At 53.6% G+C, this 18,737-nt stretch overlaps 2 protein-coding genes across 15 annotated transcripts in view; one reads left to right on the top strand and one right to left on the bottom strand.

Annotated features, from left to right (window-relative positions):
• Positions 1-1,614: 1,614 nt before the first annotated feature.
• On the top strand, positions 1,615-9,098 carry TMEM200B (transmembrane protein 200B). Its single transcript, XM_072355395.1, has 2 exons — positions 1,615-1,786; positions 6,751-9,098. Exon 2 carries the CDS (start codon positions 6,774-6,776, stop codon positions 7,977-7,979), a length of 1,206 nt encoding a protein of 401 aa, XP_072211496.1. The 5' UTR covers positions 1,615-1,786; positions 6,751-6,773; the 3' UTR covers positions 7,980-9,098.
• Positions 9,099-11,340: 2,242 nt separating this feature from the next.
• The window catches only part of EPB41 (erythrocyte membrane protein band 4.1), a 68,452-nt gene continuing 61,055 nt past the window's right edge, over positions 11,341-18,737 (bottom strand). For all 14 annotated transcript variants that reach the window (XM_072355387.1, XM_072355388.1, XM_072355390.1 and 11 more), the window contains 5 exons: positions 17,518-17,646; positions 16,743-16,844; positions 16,183-16,263; positions 14,963-15,070; positions 11,341-14,764 (listed from right to left, as the gene is read on the bottom strand). In XM_072355387.1, the coding sequence (XP_072211488.1) occupies positions 14,972-15,070; positions 16,183-16,263; positions 16,743-16,844; positions 17,518-17,646 (411 nt within the window). In that variant the 3' untranslated portion in view covers positions 11,341-14,764; positions 14,963-14,971. The remainder of the gene's footprint in view (positions 14,765-14,962; positions 15,071-16,182; positions 16,264-16,742; positions 16,845-17,517; positions 17,647-18,737) is intronic.

Genomic DNA, 18,737 nt, shown 5'->3' with positions numbered 1-18,737 from the left:
ACCTGCAGTTCCCTCCCCTGTATCAAAAGCCAGGTGCCCCATTACCACGAGGTCTGTGGTTTTTTCCCCCTCTCAGACAGTGACATTGATTTACTTATTGTCTTTCTGCTCTTCCTCCCCATTCCTGTAGCAGTTCTCCAAGCTCCGGTCCTGCTCATTTCCCACCCCACAGTGAACTCCTCCCCGAGCTCTTCCTTCTCTATTCCTGGTGCCCCTTTGCCCCCTCTGCATTACTTCCTTCTCTCCTCTCCACTCCTCCGGGTGTTATCACACTTCTTGTGAGAAGGAGGAGGTGTTGGGGACAACGGGAACACCCACCTCCCTATGATGTCCTCCGTGCCTCCTTCTCACACCCTGGGTCATGTTTGTGGTGTTAATGACACTCGGGGTGCCAGGGGGTGATCTGGATTTGGAACGTTGCAATGAAGGGGGCTCCAGTTGGGAGGGATGGAGCTCAGTGCCCCTTCTGGCAGCTCGTGCTCCAGGAGCTGAGCTCTCATCGCTTCCAGCTCTTAATTCCTTGGCTGGCTCCACCTGGCACAGGTACAGCCTGGGGATGGAAGTCAAATTTTGCTCAAAAGCATTAATTCCTTCTGGATCAAGGAGAGCCCGGATGTTTTCCAGCGCTAAGAAAGGGAAGAACAGGCTGTTATCCTCCCTGGGATGCTGCAGTAACGGGGTGCAGGATGAGCTCCCCAGCTCACTGGGACAGCTGTGAACTTGCAGCTCCATCCCAGCCCTCCCTGCTCCAGTTTCCCCAGTGCTGCTTTACCTGAGCCTCACAGTGGGGAGGGCAGCATCACCACCTCTACAGCATAGTCCAGAGTGGGGGTTCTCTCTCCCTTGTGATGGATGCACAACCTGAGAACCCTAAAACCCTTTGCTGGGCAATGCAGTAAAACCAAATGGATGGAGTTTGCATTTGCTTACAGGCCAGGGGATGCTGCTGGTGGCTCAGAGTCACACAGGGAACAGTGGAGCCGTATGTTGTGGAGTAAGCAGGGATCTCATTTGATGCTCTTAGATTTATCCCAGCCATGGTGAAGAAGGGGAGCGCGAGTCGGGTATGTTTGTATTAAACCCTGACAAATGCAAATGGTACCAGAGCAGAACGGAGCTGAATCTCGGTGTGGTGTGAGTGTGTGGGTGACACCTGGGCACGTGGCTTTAAGCAGCGCCTGCAGGGGGATGGCTGGAAAGTGAACTTAGAGCAACGCTTTCGTTCCAACAGATGCTGTATGGAGAAAGGGAGAAAGCAAAGAGTGAAACAGAGAATCTCGCTGCTATAAACCCATTCCCAGCCCAGGCTGACCCGACAGGGCCGGAACTTTGTGCACCTCGTGGGATACGAGCAGAACGAGGGGCTCCTTCCCGGACCTCGCCTTTCTCTGGCTCCCACCACGCTGCCCTGGGCTCCGTGCTGCAGGACGGGGGTCGCGAACCCCCTCCCGGTGCCGCAGCGGCTCCACGCGAAGCGGCCGTAACTTCTCCTTCCTCCCCGGCCGGGTCGGGGCACGGTCTCTTCTCTCCCTTCCCTCCGCCCTCCTCCTTCTCCTCCTCCTCCTCCTCCCTGGCGATGCTCCGGGCCCCGCGCTCCGCCTCCCCGCGGGGCCGCGGGCGGAGGGCGGGGAGGGGACCCGGCGCCGGGCGGGACGCGCTGCCGCCCCGAGCCGAGTCGAACCGCGCCGAAGCGAGCGGAGCCGAACCGCTCTGCAGCCCCTCCATGGCCCCGACCCACAGAGCTCGGCGGCCCGGGGAGAGCGGCCACGGAGGGAGGCGGCCGCCGGTGAGTGCGGGGTTGGGAGCGGGGCGGGAGCGGAGCGGATCCGGAGATGGGAGGGAGTGTGGGATCGGGGCAGCGCTGTGAGCGCGGACGCTCGGACTTAAGGACAGACATCAGACATCAGCCCCGGGCACACACGCGGGCTTTGGGCACCCACGGACACGCGTATGGATGCACACATATGCGTGTGTGCACCCACCATCGGAGCCGGGTGCTTGGAGCAAAAGCAAATTCACACGCACGGATCCACACGCACACATTTACACGGACATATTCACTTGCACATTGCTCACACTTGCACATCCACACGCACACACACACACACACACACCCGTGCGCAGCCAGGACCCAAGACCCAAGGAAGGAGTGCTGCTGTTGGAGCCAAACTGCGGTACTTTTTGCAGCTCCCCATCTCCAGGTTGAGCCGAGGGGGGCTCACAGAGCGAATCCCCGCACAGGATTTGATTGAAGCGCTCCGGAGAGGAGCGGTGGGTGGAAATGACCCCTGGAGCTGCTGCTGGGGGGGATCAGGAGGGCCTTCCTGCAGCAGCAGCACCCTGGGGACCCGCACCTCTGCTCCAGAGTAGGTTTGAGTTCCTGCTCATGAGCAGAAGCTTTGCATTCGTGGCCGCAGGGCAGAGCAAAAGTAAAGCAGGGCACGGAGCGGAGATGTGAGCGTTCGGGTGCTGGAGGGAAGAGTGATCCCAGCTGGGAATACATTGGGAACGCCGACTGCCAGCGCTGCTCTGTATGTCAGGGATCCCTGGGTCAGGGAGGTGTCAGCAGCACCGCCGGACCCCTCACTGTGTGCTTGAGAGCACCGAGCTCCTGGCAGCCCCCGCATCCACTTTGGCAGGGACTGTTGGAGGAGAGGAAGGAAAGGAGCCAAACTCAAAGAGTTCGATCCCAACTCCGTGCAGGAAAGCAGACCTGGGGGATTCCCTTCCTATTCTCTGGGCTGCTTTGAGGCTCCTGGCTGCAGCCCCCTCTCCTGCACCCTGCAGCCCTGCATTGCTCCATATAGGCAGGAATTCTCCTAGGAAATCCCCCCCACGCCTCCTCCCTCTCCAAGGTAGCGAAATGCTGACATCAGAAATCCTTTCCCCCCCCATCCCTGTTTAAATTTAGACGCCTGCACCATCTCGGATCCGGGTTCACTAATTATTGGCATCTGGTTCCCATCAAAAAGTTGAGCAATGCAGATGTCCTCATTTCAGCATCAGCTCGGAGGGGCCGCGTTGGAATTCACCCTTTGTCATCTCATTGCACAACGGGTTCGAGTCCCTTCCCAGGGCCTGCCCTGAGCTCAGCTCCTGTCTACCCCTCAGCATCGCCTCGCTCCAGCTGGATGCAGCTCATTTCCCCGCTGTGGAGATTAGTCTCATTAGCAGAGCAAATCTGGGTAAGGCGAGCTCCGCTAATTAGCAATCACTGGGATGTTTCCACGCAGTTTCTTTGCCTTAAGGGGAAGGAGGAATGGAGAGGATGGCCCCATTTTGGGAGCGGGGAGGGAAGTTGAGGTGAAGGGGTTGGGATGGGTAAAAGGGGACAGAGCTGTGTGTCCGCTCACTGCTGCCCCGTGTCCTGTTTCCAAGTGACACTGGTGACCACAGTGCCTGCAGGGGTATTGGGAACCAGTGAGCTGTCACCACCTCTGGGCCATGGGCAGAGACTCAATGGCCACAGCTGGGGGCTGTGAGTCCTGACAGCATCTCAGGAGCTCAGCTAAAGGTGGGACCCCAAGGGCCGGAGCTGGGACCTTCACACCAAGCTGTGATTGTCACAGAAAGCATCCACGGGGGGAGCTTAATTAATTAGGATTGATTAATGGTTGGTCCCAGCAACAGCTGGAGGTGGGGAGGTGGGTTTTGTCGCCGTGCTGGGACGTGTGGGCAGAGATTTACACACAAGGACTGAGCCTGGAGGGGGGGTTTGTCCTGGTGGGATGGTGAGCGGGGCTGGGGGGTGAGGAGGGATTTCTTTTGCTCAGAGAGCCCCAGAAAGATGTTTTTGCTGCTGTCTGGACACCTGTGTAGCTTAGGAGAGAGATTCAGAGGGAGAAGAATAGGGAAGTGGGAGGGATGTGACTGCGAGGTGTAGCCAGGCTGGGAGTGAGTTCATCAAGCCCGGACTGCTGGAGTGAAAAAAGGCAGCTGGGAGCAGAAGGAGCTGGGGTGAATTGCTGGAGAGCAGCTCTGCCTCGAGGCAGCTGGAGGTGAGGAAGCAGCAGAGGTTGGGGTTGGACCCTACAGTGCTCTGGGCACCTGCAGGTGATGCTCAGGCTCAGCAGCCACGATGAGGGCTGTGCATGGGAGCTGGGAGGGAGGTGAGGGTGGGAGGAAGGCTGGCAGCAGGCACTGCTCTGCAGATCCCAGTGCTGGGGTAGAGCTGGAGGTTACACTGATGTGTGTTGTTTTGAACCAGAGCAGTTTGCTCCTTCGACACTCCTCACCTCTACCTGTGTGGAAGCCCCTGGGGTGTGCAGTGACCCACACATCCCTGCACCTATGGGGCTGTGCTGCCCAGCTGCTCCTCTGCTGCACAGAGGGCCTTTGAGGGGGGCTCATCCTCACAAGGCATTGGGCCCACAGGAGCTGAGAAGTGATCCGAGCTGTTTTTGTTGCAGCATGTGGCCATTAGTGCCGTGCAGGCTCTGGGAGGAGGGTCCTGCTGTGCCCATAGAGGATACTCAGGGTCCTGGGGAGGCTCAGAGCGGTGGCACAGCCTTTAAATGGGCTTTGCTGGGTGATGGGGTGACAGATTTCAACATCGGCTCCTTCTGAAAGCCGGGCAAGCAGCACTAAAGTCTCAGAATGGTGATTTCCTGAGCTTCTGCTCCCAGCTGAGCCCCTTCCACCCCCCTTCCATGCCCACAGGGAACACCTGGGCTGTGCCAGCCTACAGGAAGAATCACTAAGAAAGGACAGATGCGATGCTTGGAGGATCCTGATGTCTCCCACCTGCAAAAGGCAGCAGCATCTCTCCTTCCCACAAGGGCACAGATGGCACCTTCCCCATCTGCTGAGGGTCCGTGGTGCGTTCCCAGGAGCTGGGGGTGATGCTGATTCTATGCACGCTGCCATCCCCTTTTGCACACCCCTTGTCCAGAGGGAGGTTTGAGGACTAAATATGACTTTGGATAGACTGTGGCATGCTGCAAATTCACATGGACAATGTTGTCTCAGGGCAGAGCATCCCAGGGCACCCGGCTCCCTCTCAGGGACTGTCCCTTATTGTCACTGTGCCCACAGGACAGAACTGCTGCAGTTTGGTGCCCAAGTTTTGAAGCATCTCCATGCAAAGGAGGGAGAGGAGGGTTGGGATGGGAGGGAGGATGGAGCCGGCGATGTCCCTTTGTGGTGGAGTGGGTGAGAAAAAGAGGAAGGGAGCCCTCAGCACAAAGCAGGTTGGGGAGGGATGAGGTGGCAGGGTGGGGGGCTGCCCCACATCCCCTGTGTGCCTGGGTTGTGCTCCCCCAGCTGCGCCACCACGACCCCCATTGCTGCACCCAAATGTCACCCAGCTCAGCCCCTCCGCCGCATTAACACAACTGTGGGAGCGTCGGTGTCTGCCAGCTCCTGAATTTGATGGCAACGCTGAATTTTTATGTTCAACCCCCCCTTCAAAGAGCTTATATAACCTTGGGGATTCTATTAATAAAAGTAATGGTTTTGAACTCTGGGAACAACCATCTCCAGCGATGCTGCACCTTCTTGAACGCGGGCAGCTGATGGGTGGCACAGAGAGAAAGATCCCCACAGAGAGAAAGGGTTTGATGTAACATTGGAGAGGTCGAATTTAGGACCGTAACCAACAAAAGCTCAGGTGGGAACCTAAACAAGAGGGCTCAGAGCTGCAAGGAACACGGGTGACTTTTCCTATGGGCTGAGCATCCTTTTGGTCTCCTCCATCGACATGTCTGTTGTGCTTCCCACCTCGTGACGTGGGGCTGCCAGCTGGTTCAGAGGAAACACTGAGCTCTCACTCAGCTGTGGGTTGTGGGGGGGGGGTTTGTTGTTGTTTGCTTGGGAACACACTGTCATCCTGAAACTCATCTCTTTAATTCCTTCCCGGGCACCTTAAGATGATTAAGGCTGGAAAAAGCCCTCGTGTTTGATTTTTCTCCTCCCATTCGTGATGCTGTTTTGCTGGCTTTTGCTTCTTCATTCATCACAGGGAGTAAATGAGACCCATCCTCCCTCCCCCCTTCACCCTGTGCCCTTGTGTTCCCAATCAGTTTGACTTTTGGCTTCTCATCACGGTGCTGTCGGGCTGTGCTGGGGTGGATGCACAGCATCTCTCTGCTGTTGTGTCACCTTTGGTGCCCATTTTGCACATCTGGAGCTTCGACAGCCTTTTGAAAGCCATTCTACAGCTGCCCATCTCCGTGCCTCAGTTTCCCCATGTCTAAAGAGTCTCTTCCCTCAGTGCAAACAGGCAGAGCTGGCTGCTGCCACCTGGTTGCAGGAACCACAGGTGGCTCATTTGCTTTCATCTCTATGTCGGTGCAGCATGGGGTGCAGTGGGGTTGTGGCTGCCCTGCACAGCTTGGGCTTTGTAGGGCTTTGGTGGGACTGAAGGAGCTTTTCCACCACCAGCAAGCAAAGCTCCCAAGCAGGGATGGAGAAATAAGCAGAGGAAAGAGGGCAGTGAGATAGGAGACCAAAACTGCTGGACTCTGGCATGGCACGGCTTGTGGGCTGAGTGTCCCTTTGGTCCCCGTCCTCCTGGTGACCCCATGCTCCTAATGTCCCTTTTCCTTTCATGTTCCCAACACCCCTGTTGTCTCTGTGTCCCTGTGGTCCCCACGTTCTCAGCATCCCAGTGTCCCTATGATCCCCATGTTCTCACCATCCTCATGCTCCCAATGTCCCCGTTGTCCCACTGTCCTTACATCCCCTCCATCCCATACACCCGGACCTCCCTTAGATCACCATATGAAGCTCATAACACCTTTCTCCCTGCAGGAAGAGCAGCCAAGGCAGCGACGATGACTGCCGAGAGCACCGAACCCAATGGCCCCATGCGAGAGCCAACAGTGGGGGGCACAAAGCCATCAGCCCCCCCTGCCCCACCGCGGCGCCGAGGCCGAAGGCTACGTCGCAAATCACTGCCGGAGGTGGCGGTGAAGGGACAGCTTCGCATGCGCTCGCCATCGGGAGCCTTCGTCATGGTGGGCATCTCGGTGGTCTTGGTAGGCATGACCATTGCTGTGGTGGGCTACTGGCCCCATCGGGGGCACGGAGGTGCTGGGGTTGGAGCGGGGAACACCAGCACGGCGGGGGACATGAAGAGGGAGGTGGTTGCTGGGCGCCCCGCGCCCCACAATGAGAAGCTGAAGCTGATCGGTCCCGTCATCATGGGCATCGGGCTCTTCATCTTCATCTGCGCCAACACCATGCTCTACGAGAACAGGGACATGGAGACCCGCATGCTGATGCAGAAAGGTCTCTACTGCATGGCCACGGATCTCCCCAAGGAGACCAGCCCCAAGGATGAGGACACCCAACTGGCACCCAAAGCCAGCCCTGAGTGCTTGGAGGGCTGCTATGAGGTGGACCTGTCCTTGGGCAGCAAGTGGGCCGATGGCTTTGGCCCCAACAGGCTGCAGACCGCAGCTGAGCTCATGCAGTGCCCAGGGGCATCCCCAGCAGCCTCCCTCCTCAGCCTCCACTCGGAGGCAAACCTTGGGCTCTCCGCCACTGTTGGGGCCTTGGCGTTGCCCATCATCAAGCTCAACAACCGCTTGCTGGATGCCGCCTCACGGGGGGCCAGCGGGATGACAGAGGGAACCCCCCCTCCTGCTGAAGGCCCGGTGCCCTCCTGGGCCCTGCTGTCCCCCAGCGGCAGCAGCGTTGCCCCTCAGGGCCTGGAGCACCGCAGCGGCCATGTTGTCATCAACATGGAGGACGGTGGCCCCATGGTGGATGTAGGCCCCGACGCTCAGCCCCACAACACGGGGCACTCCAAGTCTCTGGACCTGGGCCGGCCGGGGGTGCTGCTGGTGGCTCCCATCAAGGACCGTAAAAACCGGAGTTGGCCCCGACTTGACCACATCAACGCGGTGGCTTATGCCAAACTGGAGAACTGGGGAGAGTCCTTGGACCGGCTCCTGGAGACCGGTGGGACATCACACCATGCTGAGCCCCGGCCCAGCTCCTGGGTGGTGGGCATGGAGGGGGGATCGCGGGTCTGACAGCCTTGGGGTTGTGGGTTTGAAGTGGACTTTTGATGCTGAGAGGTCCCCGAGCCTGGGGAGGGCTCCTGGGCTGGGACCTTTGCTCCTTCTCGCCTGCCTCCTCTTCCTCACCACCTTCCTTGGGGATGCTCTCAGCTTTACAAAGCCCTTCTGCTGGCAGCCTTCCTGGAGGAGCCCTCACTTGTAGACCCAACCGTGGACCATGGCATGGGGTCAGGGTGAGCAAAGCACAGATGGGTCCCCTTGCCCAACCCGAAGGGAAATTTGCTTGAGCAGAGCCTGACAGGGCCATTAAATGTTACCTTGATGCCACGCAGTGCTCCCTTGTCTCATCCTCAGGGTGGTAGTGTGACATCCCCAGCACTGTGGCTCCGGGCAGTGCAGGAATGTGTGTGAGGAAGGTGGACAGGGAGACAAACATCACCACTTCACTGGAGCCCATCACCAGCCCTTGCAAATCTCTGCTTTCCCTGAAATTGCCTCAAATTTGGGTACAGACCCAACTCACGCCTTGTTCCTCCAGCCTCTGTGCTCAGAAGACTTGGTTTCCTATAGGGAATGCCAATGGAGGTGGTGTGGATGGCGTTGTCCTAAAAGCAGAGGTGTTCATCGCGCCGGCCCTGTGGGCTTTGTGCCATGGTTGTACGGTGCTGCTGGTTGCTCTGGTGTTACTTGGTGCCATTGGGTTGCAGGATGGGCACTACTGAAGGGCATCACGTTGCTTCCATTAGGACAAACCATTTTGCAGCTCACTGCCTGATCCTGCTGCTGCTCCAGTGCTCAGCAGGGCCCTCCCACCCCCCCCCCATTCTTTCCATCAGCAACAATAGGGGACACATCCCCAAACCTCCCAGCCCCTCTGCAGTGGATCCCTGCTCAGAGCTGCTGCTCTTGCCAGCGACCTGGGAGGCACAACAGCACAGCATTGCTGCTGGAGCTGGATCCCTGCCTCTCCCATCCCAAGAGCAAAGCTGTGGTGTGGGGCTGAGCGTCAGCAGCTGAAATATGTCTTTGTTGCATGAGATGTTTTTGTTTTCTCCTTTGATCCCATCCCCATGAAACAAGCGCAGAGTTTTGGACCTTGGGAGCTGCAGGGCAATGTCTTTTCTTCAGCCCATCCCATCACAAAGTTAAAGCAACCCCCCAAAAGCATCTCAGCGCTGTGCAGCAGTGAAATGCTCACATCTCAGTGCTCGGTGACTGGCTGAGGTTGCTCGTTTTGTTGCAGCCTTTGTAGGTTTGGGGGTGTCCCATGGGATCCCTTTATCGGTAGGTCCCATTGGGAAGCCAAGTTCTAAAGCCTGAAGTCACCGTCAGCTGCTGTCAGCATCCCAGGTTGTAAGGATGGGAACCTGGGGCTCAGGGGTCTGTTCCCACTCCAATAAGGCTCACCTGGAGAAGCTCAGTGGGTGGCTGGCACTGTGCTGGTTCCCTCCTTTAGGACCCTTTAACTCCTGGGTGATCATTAACCTCGAGGCTCAGCTCAGTGTTAACAGCTCAGCTCCCTCTGTTCCTCCAAGCAGAGGTTCCAAATACAAACCTTCCAGAATGATGGACTTAAAAACATCCCTTTGTGCTTTCCTTCCCCATTCTGAGCCCCCCTGGATGTATCCCATGGCACCGAGATCACACTATCCCCAAGAAAGGGACCGAGGTTGGGCTGCTCTGTGGGTTTTGGAGGAGGGATGCAATGTTGATGGAGTGGACCAAAGTGATGTCATTACGTCTGAGAAGCACAGTGTGAGGCAGCAACTGGGCTGTACTGGTGCTGTGTGCCCCAGGCTGAGCCTCCTGGTGGTGCTCTGGCATGGGGGCTGTGTGCTGTGCAGAGCAGGAGGGATGCTCTGAGCCTTGAACCTTGCTGATGGGAACAGAGACCAGGCACTTATGGGGGCACTGGAGTTGCAGCACCCGTAGGTGCTGGTGCATGGAGCCCACAGATCTTGATAGGGCTGATACAACAGGGGAGTTTCCAGCCCCATCCCAACCACTGGGATGCAGGGGTTGGGGTGCAGGGCTGCCCCAGTACCCCCTTGTGGCTCCTGGGCTGTGGGTGCTGGGTGTCACAAGTGACAGCGCTGACCCTGCCCACAGCAGCCACGTTCTGGCTCCCAAAATGGCATCAACAGCCTAAAAATATCCCTATCTGGGGATGTGGATGGGAACGTTCTGCTCCTGATGGGACCAGGAAAGGGGTGGGAGTGGGGGAGCAGAGACTTTGGCTCCTCTAAATGGATGGGAGCTGTAGGATCCTTGTTGTGGGGGCCCCTCAGGTCAGCTCTGGGATACGGGTTCGGTGGTTTTCCTTTTTATTGCAATCCCTTTACATTTCCACGGTGTTTGTTTGCCTGTTTTTATCTCCCTTGCAGGCAGGCTGCGCATGGATGGAAACAGAGGCAGGGGTTAAAGGGACGCAGGGCCAACTCCTCGTCTCACCAGCTGAATGCTGTGCCAAGTTTTGCTCTTTCTACCCCAAACTCGTGTTTCTGACCCCTCTCCATCTCCCCCCGTGGCACAGGGCTGCTCCTGCAGCCATAGGGTTGTGCACTTCGGCAGCCCTCAGCCCTGGGGCAGGGTTATTTAAGGAGCATTTGGGGCTCGCTGGCACACACGGTGATCCTAATGGGGTTGGACAAAGCTCGGAGCCTGGGGCACTGCTGGCTCAGCGACCCGATGCGCTTTTCAGCTTGGTCTTTGTGCTGGGTCGAGGCCGTTTCCCAACTATTTGTGGCTGATTTCTATGGCTCTCTTTTTAAGTTCTGCCTGCAGCGGGTTGCAATTGAAAACGTGGAGCAGTTCAAGAGCCAATTGGCCCCCAGCCCCAACAGCCTCCTGTTGTTGTTTCTGCTGCTCTTAAGGATGCTGTGGATGTCAGACAACATCTCTGCTCCGGTTTGGTCACAGCCATTCAGGGCTTGGCAGTGGTTGCTTTATAGAGGTGCTCACCTGTTAAATGGTGACGCTGGGGGGGGGAAGCTGGGCACTCAGGATCTGCTTTGGGGGGTTCCCATCCCAACCTGGGGCTGCAGAGGGCATGGAGTGAACCACAGGGGAGCAGCGCTGGGAAGAGAGCTGGTAAGGAAAGCACCTGGGAGGCAGAGATGTGGTTTTGTTTGAAAATTTATTGAAAAATGCAATACAAGAAGCAATACTGAACACTTACGTCTGTCTAAACGCTACGGCAACTTTCCCTTTGATTTCACTATGAAAAGTCCAAAAGAACAGCTCCCATCACTATCCAGTCTCTAAAGATCTGCCAATAAGTTCCTATTGTTATAAAGAGTGTGACCAGCTAGCCTAGCCAATTCACCACTGCCTTAAGAACTTTACAAAGCTCCTTCATATCTCAACTCATTCCTTCTCTTTGTGTGTGTGTGTGTGTTTACAAGCTCCATCTCTAAGCTGAGGGCTCTCCCACCTCTCAGGTCACGGTACAACTAGGAAACCAGCAAACCACAGTTCGTTAAACCAGAAATGAGGCAGTTTGTGGGCAACACCCCAGAAATGGCTGGTTGGTGACTGGAGCCAGATGTAAATGGATGAGCGCGGGTCACGAGCTCCGCTCCTCCTATAAAAACATTCATTCATATATAAATAGCTTCCATATAATGTATATTATACAATCAAGACAGTCTCTGGGTGAATTTGTGGAGTGGGAAGAGCTGGGAACATTCATAAAAATAGACTTTAGTTGCTTTGTCCTTAACAGGGTGAGCTTTAACAAGCTGGTGCAGGAAGGGGTGCGGGCTGCACGCTAGGGCTGGCAGCTGGAGCAGTGCTGCACAGAGCAGTGCTGCACAAAGCAGTGCTGCATGGAGCAGTGCTGCATGGAGCAGTGCTGCATGGAGCAGTGCTGCATGGAGCAATGCTGCACAAGGCAATGCTGCATGGAGCAGTGCTGCATGGAGCAATGCTGCATGGTGCAATGCTGCATGGAGCAATGCTGCACAAAGCAATGCTGCACAAAGCAATGCTGCCCAAAGCAATGCTCCACAAAGCAATGCTGCACAAGGCAATGCTGCACAAGGCAATGCTGCACAAAGCAATGCTGTACAAAGCAATGCTGCCTGTTGCTGCCTTCAGCCCCATGGGCAGGAGCTGCTCGGTGCCCAGCAGCACTGTGCTGCCCAAAGCCACCCCAGCAGGAGCTCTCACCATAGGGAGGAACTCTGTCTTGTTTGAAGCGCTCGAGGTTTCAAAAGGGGGAAGCGTGAGGATAAAAGAACCACCCAAAATGCAGGAGGAAAAATAGAAAAAAAAATAAAATAGGAAGAAAAAAAAAAATAAAAGATAGGAATAAAAGAATGGCTATTCTATTCTGTGACCTCTCCAAAAGGGGCATGTGCAGCTGTGTTAGTGCACACTCGTGCAGCCTGTTGGGTAATGCCTCTCATGACTGCAGGTTGCCCATTGGCCAAGCACCACCAGCCTTGCATGGCACTCCCCTCAACTCTAGTGACTGCTGAGTGTCTCTTAAGTGCTTAATCCACCACTGCAAAGCTCTGAAAGGCTCCTAATGTGCACCCAGTTGCTGGCCAACAAGATGCAGGAAGGCAGGAGCAAAGAACTCAGCTCCTGGAAAAGAGATGCTGCATTACGGAAGGGCTGTGCTGCAGGGAATGCAAGGAAGGGGCTGCTCAGGTGGACATAGGAAGATGGGACCTAATGGGCAGCATAGGATGCTCCAGGAGGGCACTGAGCCCTGGAACAGCCGGAGGGGATGCTGCAGCTCAGCCACGTTCTCGGTGTGGGCTCCCATCAATGCTGACAGCTTAAGAACACGTGCACCTGAATCTGAGAAGTGGCAAGGAGCCTCAATGCAGTCTGAGGGCTGTTTGCTGTCCCAGTTAAGTCCAGTGACTTCAGAAACAAATCGTTCAAGTTTAAAAGAGCAAAGAGCAGGGGCTTTTTTATTGCCCTTCTCCATCCTTGACTGGGGAGCAGCAGCAGCAGAGCACTGCACACCTTCAGCTACCTCTGCGCCACCCTACTCTGAATACAAAATAATACAACATTGCATCCTCCAAATCTTAGTGCTCACAAGCGTTAGGCAGACTTTACACAGCTCTTATTTGTTCATGTTTAAATGCTGGAAGGAGAAACCAGGGCACGGTGATGGCATTCCCATGGAGCTCAGCAATGGGAGCCATGGAAGGGGACCAGCAGTGAGTGCTGGGTGGCATCCACTGAGTGGGGATGGCCAAGGGTGCGATTGGGGTGCCTGGGGCTTCCACAACTAAACTTCACGTTATGTGCTTTTCTTTCTCTCTCTTATTTCTGTACATGGTCTGTAAGCTCAGCCCGAAGATGCAGATGGAGCCCTGGTGTTTCATTCCAGCAAGGCAGCCACAAAAGACAGATCCTTCCCCCAGCATACAGGAGGGGAGGCAGCACTCCCAGAGTGCTGCACTGCTTTCCACATTGGCTTTATTGCAACCAGCAATGTGACATCTCCTAAGGTTCCTTCTCCCAGTGCAGCCCGTTGGCCTGGGGAAGGATTGTCTATAGGGTTTTAAATGAAATGAAAGCAGGATGCAACACCTTGCCCTGATACGTGGGTAATGTGTTCAGCTTTAAATAGCACCAGGAGGGGGGGGGGGGGGGGGAAAACAAAAACAACCCATAACAAGGGGGAAAAAAAAACCTCATTTAAAAATCAAGAACACCAACAAGTGAAAAACTATGGACACCAAAAAATCAGTCACTGTGAATGCTGCATAAGACTATCTTAATAGCATCCAGAGTCCAAATATCCTAAACGCACACTTCTAAGGGCTCTTCAATTTAATGACATCTAGAAAACACAACCAGGCAGGGAGCATTCAGCAGAGATGCATGGGAGGAGGGGGAGATATCTACCACAGTCCTCTTAAAGCTCTATAATTCACAGTATAAGGTACTCGAAGCAACTTCCAGTATTCCTTAAGCTAGCCAACTAGGAGGATGTGTGCATACGTTACATCACACAACCCTACTGCATTCAGACATTGGGGGCCCAACACCCAAAGGTGAAGAGACTCCAAAGGATGAGGGTTGGGTGGGCATAGGGGGGGGATGGTTGGGATGGTGATCTGAGATTCCCAACCTTAATGGTTCTATGAAGCTCACGGTGAAGGTAGAAGCCCTGCTCTGTGCCCGGGTGTTCTGCAGGAGTCTCACACTGCCTAGAGCTACAAATGGAGGTAATTAATTGGAAATGCTGCACGAACTCATGTTTGACCTTTTCAAGTGGCTCTTCTGGCAGAAGGACCCATTGCTTTCTGAATGTGTGCACCAACCCTGCGCTCAGGGGATGCTCTGATGCAGCTCTATCTCCACGACGCCTAACCAGGCTGAGGGAAGAAGACTTAAAAACACAAAAGAAACCCCCCCCCCCCAAAATAAACAACCAGGAAAAACCCACTAAGCAACCCTAAGAGCCCCACGGGTTGTGTCTGAGCCTGAGCAAGAAGCTGTGAGAGGGAATGCAAAACTGAAAACCTGTAAAAATCTTTAGTACAGTTAGAAATATGGCATACTGTTCATCACTATATATATATATGTATGTATATATATATATATATGTATATAAAAGAAACAACCAACAAACTATATCCAATAGGATCCAGTGCGTTCTGGACAATCCCAAGTTCAAACGTCAAAGCGTAACTCCTGCTAAGTGATATGAATGTTCAGTCTCTGAGGGTAAAGTCGTGTAGCTCTGAGGTCTCTGTGCTCCAGGCAGTTGTTTTGTAGTTCTGCTGCATTTCTTTTTTCCTGGTGTCATCTGGAAAGAACCCTTCCTAGAAAGAGAAACAGGGTAAGTTATGGCTCTTCACAGCCATCTTCCTGTAGAAAGGAATGTGCTTCCCTGAAGCACAACAATAATTTTCCATACATTTTGACCACGTTGAGCCAAACATCCCCTCGCACTGAGATCAGCTGCCTGCCCTGAAGAGCAAACAGCACTGTCCTTCACAGCACCTGGTCTCCCTACTTACTCAGCCCTGCTATTCCTCTGCAATCTCAGTCTCCTGGTGCACAACCACTTTGGTCACCGACATGTCCGGGTGCTGCTCCTTCGCTGCCTTTATGGCCTGAGCTAGGACCTGCAAGAGAGCACACGTCAGAGAAGGGCCATGGGGAGCTTAAGGTAATAAGAGCCTATTTCTAACTCTGGGCAGAAAGAAAGGAAAGCCAAGCTGCCTGGCTGCAGTTTGGAAGGAAGCATGTTTTAAAGGCATGGCAGGAATCAATGGTGCACATTACACCAAGCAGACAATTCTCATGTCCTGAAGGCTCCTGATCCCAACAGGAGCACGAGGTGATGAGATGCTGGAATCATTAAGTCAGACTGGATCTGTACACACTGCTGTGCGAGTCAAAGCTTGGCCAGGAGCTTCATGCAGAGGAGGTGTGCACGCTCCTTGGAGCTGGGCAGAGCAAGGCTTTCAGTGGCACTGGGCTATTTGTTTAAAGGCAAGATGGTTTTCTAAGAACACATCACATCTCTTACATCACATCTCTCAGCTGCCCCTGTTAGAAGATGGATGGAAGCAATTAAGCAAGCTCTGTTTATTCTTCCAGCAAGCATGACTACAAGCTGCAGACATTCTCAGACATTTGCTGTCAGAATTAACTAACTAGTTCTTGCTGAACAAGTGTTTGCCAGGCCCGTGATAGCTGCAACTAAAATTAAATGTAACGTATGATTCTCTGATGACAAAACCATCACTTCCAACACATGCTGCAGGCCAGAGGGGCTGACTCATCAGAAAGGCTCTCGCATAAAGCCTGTGAGATTTAATGCAGGCATCTCTTCTGCAGCGGTGCCGAGTGCTATGAAACAACTTCTGGCACTACACTGCAGCAAATCTCTCTTGTGAGGTCTGAGCAAATTAACGCAGATAATCCAGATAACAAGGAGAACTTCTTTCATTTTCTTGCAGGTTGATTTTAAGTCGCCCTTTTCCAAAGCAATTCTATCAGAACACTGCTGCCAATACCAGTTTCAGAGCAGAATTAAGCTTTGCTTGTCCCAGTTATGAAACTGCCTACTGTCAGAAAGGAATTTATGATCGAAATCAGCTTTAGAGCTTTATTTTTACCCCAGAAAACAATCCCTAGGTTGTTTTCTGTTTAAATTATCTTCAGCAAGGCAGCATGGCTGCAGCCTGTGCCAATGCTGAGAAGCTCTTCTGAACTGCATCCAGACTCCTACCTGGTCATGGTCCACATCTGCATCTCCCGTGATGACGATCCTCTTTTCAATCCGTGTCTCTGAAATGCCACCTTTCACAGTCTGCCACAAAGGGGAAAACTGCTGTTAGCTGAGAAGTGAAAAGGAATTCGAGTGCACTGGGGCTGCCTGCCTAAAGATGGTACCCAAAAATAGGATTACCAAGTACTGCTGTCATACCAGAGTATCAGAATCACAGAGGAAAACTGCCACTGCTCATAGACAAACACTGTCAAGCATTCAATGATCTTTTCTTGTAACTGTGCCAGCAAAGAGCTTTGACTCACAGTGCATTTCTTTCCTGTCGTCTCACAGAACAGATACAGCCAACATCCAGACCCGACTCCAGGTCATACATCACCTATAGTTTTAATACAGCACAGGCAGTTCTGGGACCCTCAAGCTTCACTTCTGGTGTTAATCACAGTTTAAAGGAACAGGAATTTAAGCTTTTTTTCCCCCTGTTACTCAATTCTGCCCATCTCTTTATCGTGTTGTTGCTTTACTTTGTTGTTCCTGTTGTCACAGCTCCATCTCATTACCTTGGTGATCTGCGTGGTGGTGGTGCTGCTGGTGGTCTCTGATGTGATGGTCTGAGCGGTGAGCAGGATGCCAGGGTCCAAATCTCCATTGCCACCATCTGTCTGTGGGAGACAAAAACAAACACCATTAACCTCTGTGGGCAGCGAGGATGGAAACAGGGGCTTCACCTCAACAGAGCAAGCTGCAATCTGAGGACAAACCCCACCTCAGAAGCAGGCTGCAGGAATTAAGAGACAAAGTGATCCCCTCTGCAGCTGGCTGAAGGACTCTCAGCTGCACAACAAGGACTTTGTGGGTCCCCGGAGGCTCAGCACAAAGCCCAAGGACTGGAAACATACAGACCCACCACCTCAATACCTGTTTCAGCATTGAGGACTAAAGGAGAATCTTCAAATGTTTCCAAAAGTGTTTATAAAGAGAAGAGGCACAAACAACAAGGAGAACTGGGGGAACCAAGCCAGCCCCTGCACAAAAAAAGCCAAATGCGCACAGCCTGATCCGCATCCCAGAGCTGAGGATCAAATCTGTTTGCATGCACGTCTTGAAAAGTAATTGCACACCTTGAAGAGGTAATGATTCTTCAGGGATGCTAAAAACGCTGCTACTCCAAAATCACTGCATGCCCCAAGTATCAAACACAACCTCTGTGCTGTGGGCTCAGCTGCTCAGAGGAAGGCAGGCAGCACCAGGTGGTGCTGCAGGATCACCCCAAGGAGCTGCACATTAAGATGGGTTTAATTAAGCTCCTGGAGAATTAATCAGAACACACCTTACCTGTGCAGCTTCGTAGGTGATGGTCTTCGTCTCCGTGTGAACAATGGGAACCTCTTTAGTTGGAATTTCACTTTTGACAGCATTGGACACATCCGAGATGGTGACTGTCTGTGTCTTCACTAGGGGTGGCTGTGAGACAGGTGTGAAAGAGCTCAGTCAATGCCCGTCAGCATTTCCACATCACAAATGCGGTCGGTTCTGACACTGATCTGATAAAAGCTCTGTGGGAAGCAAGGTCAGCCTGGAACCTTCACTGCTAAAGCCTCTGCTCCAACACACTTCAACAAGTCAAAGCTCACGGGTAAGGATTTAACAGACAGAAATCCTCCACATCCCCAGATACCGTGGCACCAACCCAGCCCAACAAAGGCAGTAAGGCTCCAAGCAGTGTCACCATGCCATAAGGAACATCAACCCTGATTACCAACTTTCTAATGACTAGAAGCTCCCCGGCCAGCTGCCAGTAAGAGATGACCCTCATTTACTGATACGATTAACAACAACCCCCGGACAAATGGAGACTTGTTCAGAGCTGAGAAGTTTCGTGGACCATCTCATTAGAAACCCTCATCCCATCGTAGGCCTTTAACTTTTATTAAATCAATGTCAGACAAAACTGAAGCGTGACATCTCAGAAGAGAAACGGGGAGGAAAGAAATCAGCCGTCCACCACCTGATAATCATTCCAAAGAAGAGTTAGTTCAGCCCCACAGAGTTTGCCCCAATCACTCCATTGCTGTTTGCTGTCCCAAATCTGACCACTGCCACCACAGTTGTTAGCAGGGGAAGCGGACGTCTATTGGAATGGAAGCAATTCACATTCAGGAACACTGAAGCAGGCAAAAATGCCTCTGAAGGTGGGGAGGAGAAAGGGATGTCAATGCCCATGTCACATGGAAGCACGCTTGACAATGCATCCAATTTGCTGTACTGCGCTAAGGCTCAGCCTTGCAGTACAGGAGATGGCAAAAACCTTAAGCCTAAATGCTCCTTTTTTGGGGATGTCAGAGGACACTTCCACTGCAGAAAGGCAAATGGCGTTGTGCTGAAGCACATCTTGTGTTTAGTGCAGGGATCAATTGAGAGGGGCTGGCGCACACCAACTGCAGGACATGGACCGGGTCCTCAGCGCCAAGACAGCACCCAAGCCAAGGAAGCACAACTCCTCCTCATGGCTCTGGGGCACCTGCTTGCTGCAGTGTTTGGGGTTCCACTCCCAA

Source organism: Excalfactoria chinensis, chromosome 22 (assembly GCF_039878825.1).
Source record: "Excalfactoria chinensis isolate bCotChi1 chromosome 22, bCotChi1.hap2, whole genome shotgun sequence".
Classification (NCBI taxonomy): domain Eukaryota; kingdom Metazoa; phylum Chordata; class Aves; order Galliformes; family Phasianidae; genus Excalfactoria; species Excalfactoria chinensis.
This window is presented reverse-complemented; position numbering and strand designations above follow the sequence as displayed.

What these genes read in the sequence shown, in the direction of transcription:
- TMEM200B (XM_072355395.1), top strand. Translation starts at nt 6,774, where the DNA reads ATGACTGCCGAGAGCACCGAACCCAATGGCCCCATGCGAGAGCCAACA.